This window comes from Drosophila serrata, unplaced genomic scaffold (assembly GCF_035046125.1).
Source record: "Drosophila serrata isolate PLE 108 unplaced genomic scaffold, ASM3504612v1 contig_272, whole genome shotgun sequence".
Taxonomy (NCBI): domain Eukaryota; kingdom Metazoa; phylum Arthropoda; class Insecta; order Diptera; family Drosophilidae; genus Drosophila; species Drosophila serrata.
In genome coordinates this window covers 5,320,693-5,341,480 of record NW_028257170.1, presented here as the reverse complement: position 1 = coordinate 5,341,480, position 20,788 = coordinate 5,320,693, and the positions used below count along the sequence as shown (strand labels likewise).

At 38.3% G+C, this 20,788-nt stretch overlaps 2 protein-coding genes across 2 annotated transcripts; both read right to left on the bottom strand.

Annotated features, from left to right (window-relative positions):
* Nucleotides 1-489: 489 nt before the first annotated feature.
* Nucleotides 490-1,354, bottom strand: LOC110177526 (uncharacterized). The gene is made up of 2 exons (XM_020944285.2): nt 1,226-1,354; nt 490-1,168 (listed from the first exon to the last, which is right to left on the bottom strand). Exons 1-2 carry the CDS (start codon nt 1,298-1,300, stop codon nt 578-580), a joined length of 666 nt encoding a protein of 221 aa, XP_020799944.2. The 5' UTR covers nt 1,301-1,354; the 3' UTR covers nt 490-577.
* Nucleotides 1,355-12,965: 11,611 nt separating this feature from the next.
* LOC110177498 (uncharacterized) lies at nt 12,966-16,098 on the bottom strand. The gene is made up of 3 exons (XM_086834432.1): nt 15,579-16,098; nt 13,181-15,522; nt 12,966-13,118 (listed from the first exon to the last, which is right to left on the bottom strand). The coding sequence occupies exons 1-3, from the start codon at nt 16,063-16,065 to the stop codon at nt 13,005-13,007; spliced, it is 2,943 nt and encodes a 980-aa protein (XP_086690558.1). The 5' UTR covers nt 16,066-16,098; the 3' UTR covers nt 12,966-13,004.
* Between the last annotated feature and the right edge of the window lie 4,690 nt (nt 16,099-20,788).

The window sequence follows — 20,788 nt, the reverse complement described above, 5'->3', positions numbered from 1 at the left end:
AAAATACACAAAAGAATCGAAAACAACTTTTTAATTCTAAAAAGAAAATCTCTCTAGTTAATTTTCGGAATTTAACCATCATTTTCCCCAGTATTTATAAGTACTGTACCTATTTGTCAGGCAGGGCTCTTTGGTGATTTTAAAGGACACTTTAAGGGGTGTAATATTCATTAGCTTTCTGTCAGTGAGTAGCGCCATCCTGTGGGATTTTAAGGCTCAGAATCTCTGCCAACTCTTTTCAAATTATACATTCCAATACAGTTGGCAGGACTATTGTTTTTGAAAATCTCACAGGATGGCGCTACCATCTGAAAAATATTTCCTATAAAGGATATAACCCTTGTTTGCGTTAATACCGTAAATTCTATAACAATCTATAAAATAACTACCCTAAAAGGATAAAAACCTGACTAAACTATAAAATTTAGGACATTTTTATAATATAGCGGGATTTGTATTTCCGTACAGACCCAAATTTCCTTTCAAAAATTTGTTTTCATTATTTATTTTGAAAAAATATTTATATTTATTTATATTAATATATGGAAATATAAATTTCTTCTGCTTTTATCAAGGTTTATTTTTTCTTCGAATTTATTGCAACTCCCAGTCTCTTCATAATAGCTTCTTGGTCTTTTATCAAATCGTCTTTTTCCTTTATTTTGATAGTGTCCAAGTTCTGCCCCATTTCTAAGAGAATTATCTGATCGTCTTTTTGTCTTATCTGAGCTTGGAGCGTCGCAATAAGTTTTTTATTATCCTCCTCTTTTTCTTGATAAGATTTAACTTTTTCTTCCAGGCTATCGTTATTTCTTTGCAGTCTTTCTAATAATGCGCTTTTGGAAAGCTCATCGGCTCGTTCCTCTACAGATTTCTGGTTTATTACCTTTTCATTACATTTTTGGTTTAACTCATCTTGCAGCTTTTTGATTGCAACAGCCTGAGCATCGAACTTTTCCCTGTTTTCTGACTTTAACAGGTTGTTGGTCGTTTTCAGTGCATCAATTATGTCATTTTTGTCTTTAATTTTATCATCATATACGGCTATCTTCTCATTGGCAAGCATCAAGTCCATTTCCGATTTTCGTAACTGATTTTCCAGATCAGCAATAAAATTATCTGTCTTTGCTTCAAACTCGTTACACTCGCAAGCAGTTACAACACATTTCTGGTAAGAAAACGATTAAATAAAGTAGAAAAAATAGGAAACTTAACTCCAACTTACTTGTGAATATTCCAAATCTTCTGTACTTTCGTCAGAACTATAATAAGACAGAGTCCTTTTACTTCTTCTGTTCATGGTTAAAGAACTTCAATTCAACTGCAGTGGATCGTAGACAAAGCTGAACTAAATTGATGAACATGTATTTAATCATAACATTGCTGAAAGTTTCAATATCTTATCGAATGTCTAAGTAAAAGTTGTAAACTAATTAAAACTGATTAGGCATTGTTTGAATCAGCTTCGCCTTTCTTTAGTTTAACCCCCGGACTTAAATCAAAATTTTCTATTTATATGTAAATGAATTAATTTCAAAAATGTATTATTTCATTAATTACAAATAGCAGCGCGCCTGGTGAACATTCTGCATTTGTCGAGTGGCCAAAATGAATACAAATTGAATCAATTAGATGGAAAATCCGCCTCCAACTCGAAATGAAAGCCAGAGATAAGGCTTGGGGAAAAGCGGAGGCGATTGGCTCCGACCAAATGCAAATTTATTTATTTTTTCACCCCCACTCTCCATCTCTCTCCCATTCCCTTTGGCCAAATCAATGGGCGGCATTTTCCATTTAGCCGGCGGAAAAGTGCCAGGGAAAACAGGTTAAGTCGAGAGGACACAACCCGGAACCAGGTCCAGCAACAAAGTACGCAATTAAATTTATTTTATTTTTCGCTCTCATTTCGTTTCTCTTGGTGTTTTTTTTGTTTTGTAATTTTGTTGTGACTCAAGAAAACGGCGGAAAACGCAGACAACACTTGCGTTGCAGGACGAAAGCGGAAGCGGAAGCGATGGGGAAACTCCCTGCAAAAATTGCCGCTGTTCGAAACCCTTACTTTGCGGAGATAGCGGAAGTGCTTGGCCGTGTTTTTTGGGCCGCCCCGATTGCATATGAAGCGACTTTTATCGATTGGGCCTGCACTTTGCCTACATATTTAGGCAGACTTGCACGTTTCGACTCTTCCTTCGACGCAATGTCATTGTCCCCGGGCGACGACTATTAACCCCTTGAGTCCGCAGGGGGCTTTCCCTCAATAGTATATCATTTCCTGTGTATAGGCAAGGTCAATGAACCAAATGCTATGATAGGCAACAAATATCAAATTAAAAGTCAATCAATTATTCAGTATTTGATGTTGCCCCAGGAAACGTGTAGTTCAATTAGAATGAAAACCAGTTTGTCTAACATTTACTGGAAATTAGATTGTAAAGCATTTCATTTAACTAGTCATATTTTAAAGTTAGCTTCATCCTTGAGTACTTTCCCTTAACGATAACAAAAATCTCTTTGAAGTACAGAGAGAGAGAGAGCAAAGGTCGAATAGTGAACCACATTCAGCATTTGCAGAGCTTCCGCCACATAAATTCCCTTCGAATGGAGGCCAAAAGGCATGGAGCTTAGGGGGGTCCTGGGAGCTGGTGGTATCTCTCCTCGCTAGTTTTGCTGGAGTAGAAGCCAAGCAGAAGAGCAGCAGCAGCAGCAGCAGCAAACTACTTCTAATAACAACAATCAACGCTTTCGCCTCGGCTCTTCGGGTTGTTTGGGTGCTGTGTAATTACATGACAGCAACAGCAACAGACAACAGCAGCAACAACTTCAACTGCAGCAGCAGGAGCAGCAGGAGCAGGAGCAGGAGCAACATTACGAATTACGATAATAATTTCCATTTCTAATTTCCTTACCACGCAAAAGGCCTTTGCACTTGCCGAGGTTGCCAGGCTGCCAAGCTACCATCACCCGCCAGAGCCACCCAGTAGGCTTCCGGCAACAACAGGCTAAACAGGCTACAAGTACACTTGGCCAAAATATGATAATTGTTTTGATAACTAGAAAAAATAAAGAAATTGATGGACACAAAGCTATGGCCATAAAACTCTTTATTTCAGTCTTTCATAGCCATAAAATAGTGTCCATGAGCTTCTATATTTATCATATATTTTAAATACAGAAAATTGAATGCTGACGATTATCTTTCCAAAACAGCTACACATATTAGCTTGTTTATTATTTTAAGGCTCCCAAATTTATTTCAGTGTATGAGGGGAATTGTGGGAATGTGGCCAAGAGCCGGGGCCAGACGTTGGCATAATTTCGATGCAGAAATCTAACAGAATGCAAATGCAATCATTGACTTTTTAGCTTATAACGAAATAAGCGTTGTGTTTATTGGTTGGCTGAACCAGCAAGCACTAGACTCGACGCCCCCTCTCTCTATACTCATTCCCCCTTCTCGTGGGAAAATGGCAGAAAATGGGATAACACTGCCCAGGCACTATGGCAAGTGCAGTTGTACATTCAAAGCCTCGGCATGGCCACCAAGTGGGTGGTATTGATCGGCCTGGAGGGGGGTGGGAAGGCTAAGGGTGACGGCCTAAGCCTAAGGTTGCGCTCAAATGTGCACTAGAAATGTTAGGGGGAAGGGGGTCAGAGATAAAATTCTGAAAATTTATAGAGTTTAAAAGAAATACATGGAAATTTATTTAAAATTTTGGTTCCTCATTTCTGTTAACAAAAATGTGTTGTTACTTTATTATCATTCACACTGTTTATATACATATTTGGATATCTAAAGTGTTTTATTTTATTTACATTTAAAACTCAAAATAATGTAATTGGCATCTATAAATAGTTATATTTATGAATATTAAAATGAATGCTACATTTTAGAGTTTAAGAATAATTCAATTCTTCTTTTTAAGCAAACAAACAACAAAACCGTTTGGTAATAGAGCTGAAAATAATCCATATTCTTTACATAGGAGTTATCTAAGATTCTTGAGAATTGTCTTGAATTTCCGCATTCCTTATATATATTTATATTTATAAATTGTGTTACTTTATTTGAATGTCGAGTAATGATTCCTTAACTTCCTATATAGTATTGATTTGTGAAAATTGTTAAATGCAGTCTCAGTTCATACACTTCATAAGGAAATTAATTCAAAATCAAACTTAAGTAAGTTTAGAACATTCCCCCAACCGAAGTTGTTTAATACAAGGGTTCCATATTCTCCATATTCTTTAAACAGGAATTTTGCTGGAGCTTTGTCTTGAATTTCCGCTTTCCTTAAATGCAGTTATCTGCTCTGAATCTGCCGAGCAGCAACTGAATAACCCAAAAGGCTATATAGAGTTTAGTATCTGTGGCACACCTCGTCGGTGGGTGCTATCTGGTCGAGTTAAATCGGCTGAGCTTGCTCCACATGGCGGTGGGAAATTGGGGATATACACTGGTGGCTGTCATCGGGCAGGTGGCAGGATATTTCTCTTTTTCTTTCATTTTTTCCCTTTTCCTTTTCCGCGACCGAGAAGTGTGTTTTTCTTTTATGCTGCCACGCCCAGTATATCTCTCTGTGGATGTTGTTTTTGTATTTGTAATTTGATAATGCATTTGATTAAGGAAATGAAATTTTTATTAAGGCTGTTTGCTCATTCGCGTCGCTGGCATCGCGCCTTTGCTTTTATGATTTTCCCCGCACTTTGTGTGTGTGTGTGGGTTGGTTTGCCCTTTTTTTTCTCGGATTTTCCTTTCCGTGCGGGGGTTCTGTTTTGTTTTCCCCAACTCGAGCGAATTTTCCCTAACCCTGCAGTTTTGTTTTCGCATAATTTCTTTGAGTGCGGTTTGGATCTTGGCAATTTTACGATGCGCCGCAGCCCGGTGGAAACCGTGTCGGAAAACGCCACTTTCCCTTTTCTATTATTCAGCACCGAAATTTGCATAGCTATGGTTAAATATATAATTTAATTTTTTCGCCTCACAATTCGGATTTGCATTGTATGGTACGTAGTACATACTATGGGCTATGACTTTGTTAGCCTTTTGTTTGGATTTTCAGGTCGATGTTGTGTGTGTGTTAAGTGTGTGTAAGTTAATGTGTTGATGGACAGATTGACAGGAAATAAATAATGAATATGCCCAGGGGGGATATATAATATAAAATCGGGCATTGTAATTGCATTTACATAACAAGCCGCACAAAAATGATTGTGTCGCGTTCCACATTTTCCCCAGCGGACGGGAGAGAATTTATCACATTCCTTTTTTTTTTTGTTACATTTCCACGGCCTGGGACATGTCACGAAACGCGGCAAGTTGGGAAAAGCCAGCGTTTCGGCAGAGGAGTGCAATGGAATTCGTATTCAACACCATGGAAAACCCTTCGTGCGCTAACTAAGTGCGCTCATTCAACTCCGAAAAACAAACTTTAGCTATTGTTATTACATTTTTTGTTCACATTTTCACATTTTCACGCTGGCGTTGGTGTGGGAAATCCTCAGCTGGTCATTGACTTTCCAGCAACTTTCCGCTTGACATTTAACGAGCATGTTAAGTGTTAGAATGAAGCCTACTTTTCAGCGCTGCCCAGTCGCCATTTCACCCGGCAGTCCTTGTTTACATTATTTCCTTGTTTTTTGTTTTCTTTTTTTGTCCTCGGACAACAAAAGTTGCGTTGCCGTGTTATTCATCCCTTCTTAAAGCAACAAACTCAACGCTCCGCGGCTGTTTGGAAATCTGTTGGGTTTAAGCAAAAGTCCTTGCCGTATTGCACCCAGAGCAACATCGAAATGTGGGTCATTGGCTGTAATGTTGTTTTAAAGAGGTGGCCACATTTATTATTAAAATTTAATCAAGGCGAATTGTTTGTTAAGGGAACCAGATCAATGGACAGGTAATGCAATATCAGTACGAGTTTAAACCTTTTAAATAAAGGACATTTTGTGCTATTATTTTTAAGGAAAATTTAAGAACGCTTTAAAATACTGTATTTTAGATTATTTTAAAAAGTATATCAATTTTTAGGTTGCTTTAATTTAAAAAACAAATTCGTAAATTTCTGTCATGTATTTAGTTGAGGTTCGTTATGGTTTTTCTCTTTTAATTAACAGAGAACACATTTGATTTCGGATGCTTTCTATGTTATTTTCGGTATCCTAGTTTTCTAAAATTGTATTTCAAGTATGCAAAAAACATCTTGAATACTAAAACTCAATGTAAGTTACAAAATGTTTGCACTTCAGATATGCTTTTTCAAAATCTTAAATGGATGGAAAAACTATACAAAAAATATTATAGATTAGGAATTCCTTTTTGAAGATTAAAGTAAAATTATATACATATATATGTATATAATGTGTGCTGTAAAAAATCCATATATAATTAATAATAATATAATTGAATTACAGATAATTTAAAGCCAATTATCATATAAAAACAACTGAAATTGGAGCTTAACAGGCCAGAAAATGCCAGAGGGAAATTCACCCTGCAACCTGTTATAACAATACTGGTTTTCCAGCTCTCTTGAACCTGTTAACAACCCCTCTGACTGTAAGGATAACAGTGAAAACTACCCCTGCAACGCAACCAAGTTGCAACTCTCTCTCTCTCTGATCGAATTCAAACGGGTCGAACGAAACCTAATTGAAAGGACCTCGCAAAAGTGTTCCCATTCAATAACAATTCGGCTTTCAACTTCAACATAAAGGCCGAAGTTTCGTAAATTTTAGCGAGGACAAGAAAGTCCAGGGGGGTGTTTGCATTGGACCTACCTCAAAGTCAGTCATTTGGAATAGACAATGGGCCGCAATTACAGGCACGCCGTTCCGTTTGAATTTTTTGGCAAAGGATAAGGGGGCCATCCTGTAGGGTTTAAATGGGGGTTAAGGGTTCCGGCACCATGCGGTGCCATCTAAAGCTAACAAACACACATATGCGTTTGTGTGTGTGTGCCTGGAAAGTTTACTGCGTTTGAGGCCAGCAACTTTGTCTCCATTGTCCCCATCGCCAAAGGGTAGATGGTCGGATGGATCCCGGAAACGGGATCGGCATGCAGCGGATATGGGAAATTATTCACCCTTTTGCCGTAACTCCAGCCGGAAATGGAGCTATCTATGGCATCAGTGTATCGGCAATCGCTTTCATTTATTTCCTTTCCAAAGGCCAGAGCCCAGAGCCTCTCACTCTGCGGTCGCCCACTTGCACCTGGCTGCTGCTCTTGCCATTTTGCCACCTGGCGACCAAAGAGGACATGGCCATCGGCGTTGCCAACTAAGCGATTTATAAACGATTTGCCAAACTTCGTTTCGACCTTTTCGGGGCTTTTGCGGCTTTACAGCCTGCCGCTCGGCCCTGTCCTCTAACTCCTATCCCTTTAGCCTCATCCACCTGCGGTTGAGTGTTAAGTGTTTTTTCCAATTCGTGTTTTTATTTTTTCTTTTTTTTTGGTTGAGGCTGGGAGTAGGCCAAATATTTGCTAATGAGTTCTGCTCTCCTATTTATATATGTATGCTGGGGCTGGGGCAAACATTTGTGACCTTTTCGGGGCATCGGAATATATAATATTTACCTATGCAAATGAGAATTTTCGGTTTAGCTCGGGCTACACGTATTGATTTTCAAGCATTGTTAAGTTTTGGGTTACTTCTTTTGGTTATTTGAATAACGAGATATGGAAACATTTATAGATTTGAGAATACATCGATTTAAGCATAGATATATTATATAAGTATAAGGATTTCAAGATAGATTTGAGAATACATCGATTTAAGCATAGATATATTATATAAGTATAAGGATTTCAAGAGGATAAATTGGTATATTTCATATAAATATTTTAAAAATAGAAGTTAGAAAAAGTTCAGAGTTTCAACAAACATTTAAAAGTTTTAATGGTAAGGTATCACATTTTACTCATTAAAAGTTTGTATACAAGTTATACATTTTTTGTTAAAAGTGTTAATAGTATTATTTTTCATATTTTCATATTTCATTTTGCTTAATTAATAATTTAAACATGTTTATAGGAAGCGAAACTCCCTCTTTACCTTTATATATATTTTCCTATGGGCAAACCATGTTTTTGAAATGTCCTTTCCCCTCGGGCAAAGCTTTAAATGTCTGGTGTAATTGTCGTTGTCCGTCAGAAGTCCTTATTTTTTTATGTTATTGCTATTTGGCTCTGTGATTGTTTCCGGCCGAGCGACAAAACACGAATTGCAAATTTCAGCCACGCATCAATGATAGCTCGTCATTGGAATTCAATTTGCATTGTTCATGGGCGCTGGCCAATCCGCCGACAAATGGCCACAATGCTGGTCAGGATGGGGGCGTGGCTAGGAGAAGGAGGAGGAGGTGGTGATGGAGGTGGACCAGCAGCAGGAGGTCCTGTAAAATGTGGTACTGATAGGCGGTGCCGGGCGTTCGTCTTTTGGCCTGTTTGTGGTTCTGTTTGCGGTTCCATCGGTGACCCATGGCTATCAATTTCCATCATCGTTTGAATACATATATATTAATATCTGTATATTTGTCATATCTTCATATATATATTTCCTTAATGTGACTGCAACAGATTTCATTTATATGCATTTAATAATATGTATGTATATTTTGTAATTAATTTAAATCACTGTTCGTCTCGGGCCTGATAATTGCTTTTATTTAAAAGGCTTTTTTTATTTGCTAATTTTTGAGTTTTTCTGATTTATACATTAACTAATGTTATGTTTTTTATGGTAGGGAAATTAAAGCATGACATATACTGTTTTTTAGACTTTGACAGCTCTTGTTTGAATACGAAATTTATAAATTACTCTTTTTACAAGCCATCATAAGCTAATGAGATGTTGTTAATTAGGTCATGTCAAAGTGTTTTAGGTGAGGGGAATTAATTATTAAAACTAATTCAGAAATCTACCGACATTTAATGGCTACATTAATATTTATATATTGTTCTTCTAAGTTCAAGTGCTAAGGTTCGCATGAAATTCAGGTTTCCTTCCTTCGAACTTCTCAAGTAATTTTTCTTTCCTATTTCTTAAATACTTAATATTCTGTTTACAGGCCAAAAAATTTCAAATTCCAATATGAAACTTTTTGCATATTTTCAGCACGTAGCTAAATGAATTTTTGATAAATTCTTTGGCAGGTGTTGCAAAGTTGGGAAATGCTTAAATGCTGTTGGCCTTGCAACAGGCATTCTGGAAAATCCCATTGAGCTCGGAGGCATTTTCGGTCACAGAAAATCGAATTCCCATGAAGGCGCTGCAAATTGATTTTTAATACAATTTAACCGCAGGAATAAAAACCACCCGAAAAATGGTACTGGCAAATTGGTTTTTATATTCAAGTGCTTTTAAGTTATATATACAAATATATATATATATTTGCCTGTTCGGGTGTTGTGTTTCTCGAGGATTTATCGCACTTGGTTTGCCTGCCTGACCGGCGCTTTGTTTGCGGCTCAGCTTTGGACTGACATGAAAATCCTGGCAACGCCATTGTCCAAAGGAGCACAAAAAAAAGTCAAAGGAAAAACTGCAGCCACATGTTGGAGTTGTCGCATTTTCCCTAACCTCCCCCCGCCACACTTTTCGGCCATGTTTCTAATGTATTCCCCAGGCTCAGGGCTCTTTAAGGCTCCTCTACCCTCACACTTGGATGCTTTTATTTTTATTTTCTGGTTATCCTTTGGCTCTGGCCAACTGCCTGCTTTAATTGCATTTTTGTTGGGCCTAAAAATTGCATGTCATTTGTCACAACGTCCATTCGCATTTGCCTAAGCCAAATAAATGAGTTTGACTTTTCAGAAGCGATGAGTTTGTAGGCGGAAATGCAGTTCAAGTTGCTCATTATGCGGATTACATGAAGCCCAATATCATACAAAGGATGTAGACCGAGCTGAATGGAAATTAAATTTTACATTAGAAAATTTAGGCGGTGTATTTAAGAGATGATTTTAAACATAAAATTCTAGTATTAGACATTGGGTTTTTGAGTTTTATAAACAAACTAAATATAAACTCTCTCATATGTATGTTAAATATTTAACTAAATAAAAGGAATGACATGAACTAAGAAACTTGACTTCACTAAAAGGAAAATAAATCTAATACCTAATGTAATATTTTATAACAAAAACCCTGAATAAAACTCAAAATACAACTCACAATAAACCTTAAAATGTCCATTCTACAGCAGGATTATGCTCTTATATTTAAACAGATTACTTTATCATTATTTCCCTCTTAAGCCCAGCTTATCCAAGTCTCAACAGCCACCAACAATCGTCTGAAAAAAAGAGGCAAAAGACCAAAATAAATGCCAATCTATGGCGCTGGCAGAGGCGACCGCATTGCGGGTCCGGCAAATAATTAAATTTATTTCAACTTTGGTCGCTGCCAGCAGAAAGCGACCAAAGCCAGCAAATTTTTAATTTGCATAGGAAAAAAAAGGGAGAAGAAAAAGACGAAAGTCGAACAGAAGGTCGCCTCGATTCACATTGAATCGCAGGAATAGCAGGAATCGCGGGATTAGGGGGAAGGAACCACTGCCAGGATCTTCCCTGTTGTCCTGGCTCTCGTCAAGTGGCAATTAATCAGTTTGTCCAAGTGGAGGACACTCGACACTGCAGCAGGGGATCTGAAATGGGAGCAGGAGCAGCAGGAGTTTGGAATTTGTCTGACCATATTTATTTGTATTTTCTTTTGCCACTTCCTCTCATTTATATGGCTTCGATTTTTATGGCCCTTCGAGTGTTGCAAGAATGCTCTCTCCCCTATAGTTTATGGCGGTGACCAGTCTCGCAGCGATTCCTTTTTTGTGGCATAAAAATATTTGAGGCCATAAATATGGTGCACGGAATTGGCCTAATTGAGTGTATTACATGTTGGCCAAGCCAAATATGGGCCATATCCCGAGTGGAATAGTGCGGTGCCCTCTTGTGGGACCGCCCCCAGTGAGGGAAATTTATTTATTTTTCATTGCCTCATGCTGGCCGGATTTGTAAAGCGAATAAATTCGGCTCAGTGCCAAGGGTAGCTGAACTTTTATGTATTTCTTTTTCTCCCCTTTATTTTTTTTACAAACATTTATTTGAAGGAAGGCCTGTTGAGGAAACCCCAGAATCCTTGTGATGTTTTTACTGATTGATTCGGCAACACTTTTTCGCTAGCCTATTTACATCGTTTTTGCCTGTGAATTGAGCAATGGAGCAAGGAATTTCCCATGGCTCTTCTCTTGACCAACTGCTTTTCTTTGGGCCGAAAGTTTGTCTTCTTGGTCTTTTTCTACCCGGTTTGTTTTGTATTTCTTTACTTTCGGACAAGTAATAAATGAATATTGACAGGAGGCGGTCCTGCCATCAAACTTTCAGCCTGCCGACATAAAAACTTAACTAATCGCCCAGTTATCGACTTAATGCTCGATTTTTCTTGCCTTTCTTGTGCTAAAAAAAATGGAGAACGAAGAAAGGACCTCTGACAGGCAGCACACACACAAACACACACACGAGTCTAAGTGGCACTTGACAGGACAAGGCAGCAGCGGCGGTGGTGGTGGTCGTGCTGACCTCGAAATGGAATCAGGAGCCGATGGTGAGCCTTTGAACTGCAAGCCAAGTCAAATGAAAAACTCGCCCGCAGGCGGAGCAAGAAATGGCAAATGCTTGCCCCTTGGCCAGTTCAGGACAAAATAAAGAAGAACATGGAACGGAGTGAGGAGAAAGGACAAGTGGAAAATGGGGGTTTTCCAGGGACTATAAATAAAAATTTGCCCGCTATCGATTTTTGGTCTAAGAGTAAAGTGAAACAGAGCCCATGAGTGTTTGTCTTTTGCTTGTTTGCCTTTCGTTTCGTTTTGTTTCGATTCTTGGCTCGTGATGTTTTCAGTCCGCCTCCTGTCTGCCGGTCGGTCATACAGGGTCCTGTGCGGGGGGAGGCAGGACCCATATAATGGAGAGAAATTGCCTTTTAATGAGTCGACAATTTCATCTGCGACGGGCTCTTCAACATTGACAAGCTTCAATTAATTTATTATTTTTTGTTTTTCTGATTCATGGCTACTTTGAGTTATTTTATTTTGTTTTTTTAAGCAGGGGGTTATAATTTTAGTCGGAAGTTTGCAACGTTGTGAAGCAGTAATTTCCGACCATATGAAATGTAAGTCGGATCGAACGACTATATCATATAGCTGGCAGAAAACAAATTAGTAACTCAATATCTCTGGCTCTCTCTTCCTCTCCCTCTCCCAGTGAATCTCTAGAGATATCACTTGGACTCTATCTCTCTCTCTGCCTATGTTATCTCAAGAGATAGCTCTTTCTACATCGCTCTCACTTTTTCTGCTCTCTTTGCTCCGGAGGTATAAATACAGGCGCTGCTTTCGCGGTGGCCTCAGTCTGTCCGCGGGGTACGTGGTGTTTACATCTCTAGTGAAAGTGATAGTGAGTGCCTTTCGACCCCAAAATTATTACCTGAACAATGTCATATGTTACATCTACATAACTAGGAAGAAACTCACTTCGATAATTTAATGCCTAATCGAAGTCACCAAGAATAATACTGGAAGGAAAGCAATAATAATAAGCAATAACAAAAAAGGATAATGATATATGATATATAGGATATGATGATATAGGAGGGATCATACATAGGTCTAGAATCAGCTATGCTAGCTATTTATATATTTTCCAAGCCAATAATCTATGGATACTTGCAAGGGTATACAAACTTTGGCTTTTCTTTCTTTCATTATTTTTTTTTTATATTTGTTAATTAAATGTCATTAATTCCTATTTAGCTGAGCACGAGTTGGGTATTTCTAAAGCATTTATCTTTAATATGATGTTTTTGAAGTAGTTTAGAATCACATAGAAAATTACAATCAAGGGCAGTTGCAAATTATTATATATTTAAAATATCTGCTCTATTCCTAGGCGTAATTTATATAAATTCATATGTAAATCTGTCAATATATTATGATATATTTTAACAGTAATTTCATTTTATTCAAGTGTGTTATCTATATCACTATCGGATTCTTCGGATTCGTCACTGCTTAGATATCCAACAGCGGTGAGTGACTCCAGCTCTAAATACGTTTCGTTATAGTGGTACACCTAAAAATATGATTGAAATTGTTAATGATTGTGTTTGGGGAGTCCCCGACCTTAAAGTTTACCTGACGCAGGCGCTCGAAGTCCACCCATATGCCTCGTAGCAGTAAATTGGGATAATTAGGAGGATCACGAACAGATTTGAGAGTTTCCAAGAGTTCCCCCACTTTCTTTTTCGTTAAATATCCATAATATCGATGAAGGGTAAACGATTTCAATTTGGTGCATTTCATACAAATATAGTTAATGTAGTCAACCTCATTTTCGTTTGCGTAGTGAGTTGAAGTAATAATAAGATTCTCCAGCCCCTTTGCTAACATTAGATATTTAAGCCATTCATTCGAAGCAATGCCTACAGTTAGTAGTTTTAGGGTTTTTATACAAACTACCTCTACAATTTCATAGTTATTCAGATCTTTGCCGTTCACAATCAAGTTCTCGAAATAAGGTAATTCTTTGAGTTTTGTTAGAATCGGATACATATCTATTTCGTGGGGATTGTTCAAACACAGCTCCTTTAGATTACTTAGGAGACCGAAACTGTCAATGTCATTTATATGGTAAAAAAAAGTATCCAGATATTGTAATTCTTCGAATTGAGAAATAAGCTTAAAGTCTTGAGAGTCAAATGTTATTTTGCGCATTCTTTGCGGGTCTTCTGAGGCTAGAGTCCTGACCAGATTCTCCACAACTTTTTGTGAGTATCCAAATGTACTCAAATACCGCAATATTGGAAGCTTGGCCAATAGGTTTAGATTAAAGGGAGTTGAAGTCTCATACAATTCGGTAAGGAATTTAACCTGAATGTCAAAGCCAGCTTCATATGGAAGAAAGGGCAGCGTCTTCGTATGAATGCTGTGCTCTATATGATCGGAGCCCCTTGTAGGCAATTTGCACTTTTGACAATAGCGAACGTATTGATATTGGCTTCCAGGCTTATATCCCAGTGAGTGTTGCCAATCCTGTTTATCTGGTAATCCCAGTAGCAAAATCACCAAGGATTTAACGTTTGCTAGGTCGTCAACCTCTTCGAAAGTAAGTCTCGTCCTCTCAATTGAGAGACACCTTAGTGGTTGATCCTGCCTAGAGGCCAGAGCCTTGAATAGACCTCTCAATCGCCCCTGAGGATGAACGTTTATGGTGAGCAACTCAAGCTGATTCATCGTGGCTAGATGTTCGAGGGATCTGGAACAAAAGAAACTGCACTCGAGTTCTTTCAGGCTACGAATTTTGGCTACCTCAACCACTTCTTCGGGGCCAAGGAATCCGACTCGCAGATCCTCCAGAATGTGTGTTTTCATCGAGGCAAAGTTGTTAAAAAGTTCCCTTAAGGATACGGAGATTCTCGAGATCACAAGACTTGTTAGGTTCCTTAAATTAATCAAAGGTGTAAAAATTTGGACATTTATAGACACATCATGTTTTTCGAAAATGTCTAGAACGGCAGTCCAGTCGGGATGGTTTAGATTGATCATACGAACTTCGCATTGCTCGGTTCGGATTCGATCTAGTCGCCTTCTTTCAGCGTTGAAGCCATTGAGATGCTGTATTTTCACTGCGATCATTTGCTCCAATTGATGCAAGTAGCATCGGATGTAGGTTATAGAAGGATAGGCAGCCAAGGTGTCAATTTCTTTTTGAGTAATTGGCATGTCCTTGGATAGTTCTAATTTTGAAACTTCCAAATAAGCATTATTGGAATAAGTTTCGGGTAATAAGCCTATATCATCAATCGTAATCCAACCCTCTACGTAAAATTGATAAGAATGTAAGAAGCCATACCACTCTAATGAATTTTGTTCACCAAAGAACAAACCAACTTCAGTTGCAAATTCAAGTGAATTGATTCTCTTTGTACTGACCAATCCACGAATGCGGTAATGTACCGTATCATCCATCTGAAACCGTTTCTTTTGAGGGCGAAATAAATGGTAGGTTTTTTTCAAATTCATAAAAGGCTTTAGAGTAAGGGATGAATCTCTTGGGCAATATTTGACTGAATTCAATGATAAAATCTCTGACAGCGCATGATGCTCTTCGGTAGTAATATATACGTTTGGGATGCTTATATGCTGGATTAGGGTTTCTTTAAGGCCTTGAAAAAGCTTCAGCAGGGAACCCTCCTCAGGTACCCCCAGGAGAGTTAAGTCCTTCAGTAGGGGCAAATGGGCAAAAGGTGCATACTGCGCGGCATCTTGATCATTCTTCATTGAAATTGTGAGGTATTCGAGTTGATTACAATACGGAACGATGTCAGACAATCTTCCGGATAGTTCAGCACTGGTTAATTTAAGTCGGCGTAAGTTAGGATTCTTTTGCAACAACTGGATCAGGTCATTCACATCCATTCGGGCATCCACATGCAAGGTCTCCAGTCCTTCGATTCCCACATTCCACAAGCTGTAGCCTATAAGGCAACGACTATTTCCACTCAAAAAGAAAATGCGGTTGGCATCTACGTACCCTTAATTATAATGTGTAGCTCCCGCAAAGTGTTTTTCTCCTTCAGAACATTCAGCAAAGCCTCAAACCTATCCAAGTGTTCGGGATAGTACTGCGCTGGCTTGTAAGTCACTTTCACCGATTCCAACTCATCGTTTTCCCTGATGCCATTCAGGTAAGCGGACCAGAATAACTTCTGTTCATTCATGGACTGGTTGTGCATGAACTTGTATAGATTCGATAAGTTCACATTTATCAGTGGGGCTCTACTCGAGAAGTCCAGCGCCATATTCAGCTTTTCGAACAGTTCGGGGTTCCATTCGCTGAATGATTTGGTCAAGATATTGCAACTGAGGGCAAAATTCACGAGATCCAGGTACTTCCCCAAGGTATCCTTGACGCGATGTGCTCTCTCGCAATTAATTTTGATCCGACGAAATATATTATACAAACAAAAGGAGTTCAAGCTCAAAATGTTTGTTCCACCGGAACTGGCACTATCGCTCATGGTTTTTGCTATGGCACGACCTATTCAAGCGAATGTATAGCTCTGACTAACAGGCAGAGAGCAATATATGGGCTTATCAACAGTTTGTGTTTCTTTTATATTCGGTATAGATGTATGAATTGATAAGCTATCGTTCTAAGTTCGTACTCTTTTGGCACTTTAATAAACAGGAAGAGTGCAGCGGGTGGCGGTCTTTAAACTCTTTGTTATTTATTCTACACAACGAAAAATGTATGGCATCAATTATTTAAAAAATCTGTTTAGAATAAATTTATACAAAAATTAAAAACTTAGTCAAAAAAGCATTAACTTAAATTCGTAAAGCTTTCCTGCGTATAATAAAAATCTATAATTATAATAGATTAATAATAATATCTAGTTTCTTTTACTTCTCCATTTCCATTATTTTATCGATTTAAATTTGAAAACAAATTCAACTTACTTGTGCAATGAAATCAGCCAGATTTCCATAGGATAATCTCTGACCTTTTTTTTTCGTTTTCATTTTTTTGGTGGGCGTGACGGTGCATCATAAATATGCGTGCATATGCATGCACATGGCTAACAGGAAGCAAATGCCTTTTTCTGTGCCTCTCTCTGTGGGTGTGTGTGTGTGTATGGGTATGCGTGTCCGCTCCATTTGCTTTACGACTCCATTTTGTGAGCTTTTCATTTCCATTTCCCTCGTTTTTTGTTCTGTTTGCATTCTGTTTTTCGTGTCGCCCCCTTTTAATTTGTTTTACTTTGCTTGCCATGTTTGAGCGATTTATGGAGGCTGGACAACTGAAGGAGTAACAAATAAAAAGAAAAAGAAAAGAAAAAAACTGTGAAAAGCAGAAGAACATTGAAATGTGTTCCACTTGCTGCGATAGATAAACGTCCTTCCTGCCAGCAAACAAATTGTTTTCCCTATCGATTCACCCCTAAACTTTAAAGTATTTCAAGGTCGTCGAATGGAGGAGTATGTGAAATCCATTAGTGGGTTAAGTAAAGGTCCATGAACATACGTATGTATATATAGGCGGTATGTACTTCTGGAAAGCTGCTAGTCTCGGCGCAGAGTTGAAAGTTCATTAGTAAGCCATAAAGTAGGCTATAAATTCTTGCGGCCCACACAGCATTCATACATATGCGCAAGCACACATATGCGATAAGCATCCGCCCACTAACACTTACATCTTTGCGGAATGGCTCATTATCAACACGCAGAGAGCGAGAGAGAGAGAGAGAGAGAGATAGCGAGTACATCGTCCGAAGGGGACGGAGAGACAATCTGCTAAGCTCTAAGCCAAAGGATCTAGCAGATGGCGCCCGCAAAAACAGTTTGAGTGGCTGTTTCCTTTTCGCCAACTACTGTGTTGATGGTCACACTGGAGAAAAAGGAATTCTAAAAAAAATATGTGCTACTTTTTACCCACTTATTTTGTAATATATCTTGCAATGGTTTTTAGATCATATATATATATATGTATATTTTAATGAATCATGTTAAATGTGGAACAAATTAATTATTAATAAAATATATACAAGTTGTAATGTAATTCAAGTCTTCAAAGAGTTATTTCTTTCTTAATTTGGGATGTGTTTATAAAAGCTAATTAATTTGTATCCTTTTATATATTGTATACTTTCGGTAGACCCATGTTTCTTGATTTTCTTTTCACTATACTCAAGTGTGTTAATGTGGGTGTGGCACACCTCCAGGCGCTAACCAAACCGCATATCTACATTTAAATTATGCAAGTCCTTGTCTAGGCCGTTCCATTACATCTGTCTGTGAGTTCGTTGGTTTGTTTGCTTAGCCGCCCGTGTCTTTGACCCAGAAGCACACATTTCGTCGCTGCCACAGTCGCGTTTTATGTTCTGCTCCATATAAACATATAAACATATATACATATATATATATATATTCCTATCTATAGAATCGCATACCTGAGCCTGAGCATAGAACACACATTGCGAGTGGCTCAGGTTGTCGTGTTTGTCAATTTGGGCAGTGCCTGCAAACGATTTTTATTTGGGTCTGCTGCTGTTTATTTGTTTAAATTTAACGCATCAACGTACCCGCCCCCCGGGGGCCAATCCGCCCTGTTTGCCTTGCTATTATTTTCCATGGCAGGCTTTGTATAGCAAAACAGATTGTATTTGTGGACTGCTCTCAAAAGAATACAACAGTGTTTTTCTTTTCCACAATTTAGGCATAGAGTATAAAGTATAAAGTATAAAAAAGCAAATAATAATAATATAAAATGGCACTTAGTTTTAATTAAAAATAATAACAAATTGTGGTGGCATGTATTTGTATTCTTTATATATTTTTATTTTCCTTACAGCTGAATTGCTTTAAATAGTTATTATTTTAAAATCAAATTTCATTAATAATTTCAGTTGAATAAATAAATACCTTTCCGTATTCTATTTGCTTTAAAGTTTAAATACATTTCCCAAATTTATAGCTGAACTTTAGTCTGAAATCGATATTTGTTGGCCATCGACTTGTATTCATATATATTTACCATTTAAGCTCTGATTTCTACTAGGTTTTTCTTCCTTTTTCGATTATTTTCTTTTGCAGTTTCGGTTCATTTAATTTCAGCGTTTACCAAATATTTTCGTACACGGGCTTTTCCTTTTTTTTCCTGCGTTCAATTTCGCTTTTTCTTATATACATATAGATTTTTTTGGGCTCGCCTTCAATTTTCATTCAATGGCATCGTGTCGCGGCACAAAGTTGTGCTTTCTTTTTTAGAGCATTTTCTATTTTTCCTCTTTAGGCTCTGTTTTTTGTATTTTTTTTTTTTGTTTTCAGGAGGCAGCTGGCAATCGCCTAACCCCTCGGGGGCTGCGTTGCGTGAAATCGCATCAATTGTACAAACTTTGGGCACGTTATTTAATTTGCCATTGAGGCCGCCGTCCGCTCCATTTATCCGCCTGTCCAGTTAGCGGCCGGTGGCCCAGACAGGATGCGAAGCCCTCTTAATTGTTCAACGGCCACCACCGGGCGAATACCAATATTTCCATGCAAAGATTTGAGAGAAAATTTAATTACAGTTCGAATACGAAATACCAAAATCATTCCGACCTTGGCCAAATCCAATTCAATCAGCAGAAATTTCATTCCTTGAGACTTTCCTCCCTCCCCCCACCAACAACACGACATGTCCCTTGGCACTTTTCTGGGGTGGCATCGCAATCGGATGCGAACTCGGCCAAGAAGAGTCTCAGCATCAGCATCAGCATCAACATCAGCTTCAGCTTCGGCTTCAAGCTGTTCGACATGACCCAGTTCGATGCTGTTTGAATAATTGATCAGTTGCTTGTTTTCTGGCAACGTCAACGGCCTGGTTGGGCCGGGTCTGGCCTGGTCTGGTCTGGTTTGGCCTGGTCTGGTCTGGACTCTCGGGCCGGGCTGGGTTTGGGCTGTAATTGAGCCGGCGGCTGGCTGTTGAATCCGCCCAAGATGTGTGCGGCTGGCGTAAATCGGAAAAATGTCACGGAGCTTTAATTATTTTCTTAAAGTAATTGATAGTCTGTTGTGATAATAATGCCATTCCGCGTGGCAGCTGAGATCATTTCGTAGGGGTAGTTTAAAGCTGGCAAAGGAATAAATACATGAAATTGGGTGAAGTAAAGCAGCATAATATTGATTTAAATAATATTTATTCTTTTGATAATATGACTAAACTAAACTAAATTTACTTAAATAAAATACCAAATAATATAAAGCCCTAAAAACAATGATATTTTTGGTATTACCCTTATAAGAAAATGTATAATTTAAAACATAATTACATTTGCATCTTGTATCCTTTTTGGATCTTTGCAACTTATTTTTGGTTCTTATCCCTGAAAACTTTGATGGCCTCTTTTGGAGAACCCTTGTTGCATAAGACTTGACCCTTAATTAATATCTTGAATTACGCAGGACAAGCATATAGTGCAGTGGCAAACTTTTTGTCAAGTACACACTTGGGCCATGGCAACTTAATTTGGTTGCAAGACCAGCCACCCGTTGAACTTTGGCCAAGTTGTAACGAGGCATTCCCCTGCCCTTCCTCCTTCGCATATGAGTTGTGATCATTTAGTTAACTTCAAGGCTGATGAAATTTAAATTTCAAACTGTGCTCATTTAATATTGATTTAATGATGTTGTTCTTGGCAGGAACTTTTTCGGCATCAGCCCAGCAGAATGTTCTCTTTGAGTTGCCGGCTTGTTTCGCATATTTTTGTTCAGACTAGACAGGCAGTAAATAAGAAACCGCCAGCAAGATGCGGGTTTAATAAGCGAGTTGTGGCTGCAGGCAAAAATATTTACCATTAATCTTTAATAGATCTGGTCAAATTATAGTGTTTAAAGGTCAAATCGAAATGGAGGGATTACACCTTAATCAGACATAAGAAAGTTCATATCAAACTCGTATATATATGTAACATATGTATGCCTTTTTACACCTCGGGGTCAAATTTGTTTGAGTTAAGAGCTGCTCAACCCAAAAACTTTTGGCCGTTCGTTCATAATATTTAACCAAAAGTTTGGCCTCTATCATTGGATGACCTTTCGTGTTTTGGCAGCAGCATAATTTATGGCCAAAACTCTTATCGTTACCCTTGGCATATGTGTTAGCCACAGAAACTCATAAATAATTAATGGGTGCGAATAACCGAAAGCGATACAAGTTCAAGGCTACATCAGAATATTTGAGCTAATTGTGAGGAGTGGTTA

Bases quoted from the DNA above. Each gene is read 5' to 3' on its own strand.
- LOC110177498 (XM_086834432.1), bottom strand. From the start codon at position 16,065: ATGAGCGATAGTGCCAGTTCCGGTGGAACAAACATTTTGAGCTTGAAC. The intron at 15,523-15,578 runs GTACGTAGATGC...GTTGCCTTATAG, and splicing joins GCTACACATTATAATTAAGG to GCTACAGCTTGTGGAATGTG. The intron at 13,119-13,180 runs GTAAACTTTAAG...TCATATTTTTAG, and splicing joins ACTTCGAGCGCCTGCGTCAG to GTGTACCACTATAACGAAAC.
- LOC110177526 (XM_020944285.2), bottom strand. From the start codon at position 1,300: ATGAACAGAAGAAGTAAAAGGACTCTGTCTTATTATAGTTCTGACGAA. The intron at 1,169-1,225 runs GTAAGTTGGAGT...TTTTCTTACCAG, and splicing joins AAGATTTGGAATATTCACAA to AAATGTGTTGTAACTGCTTG.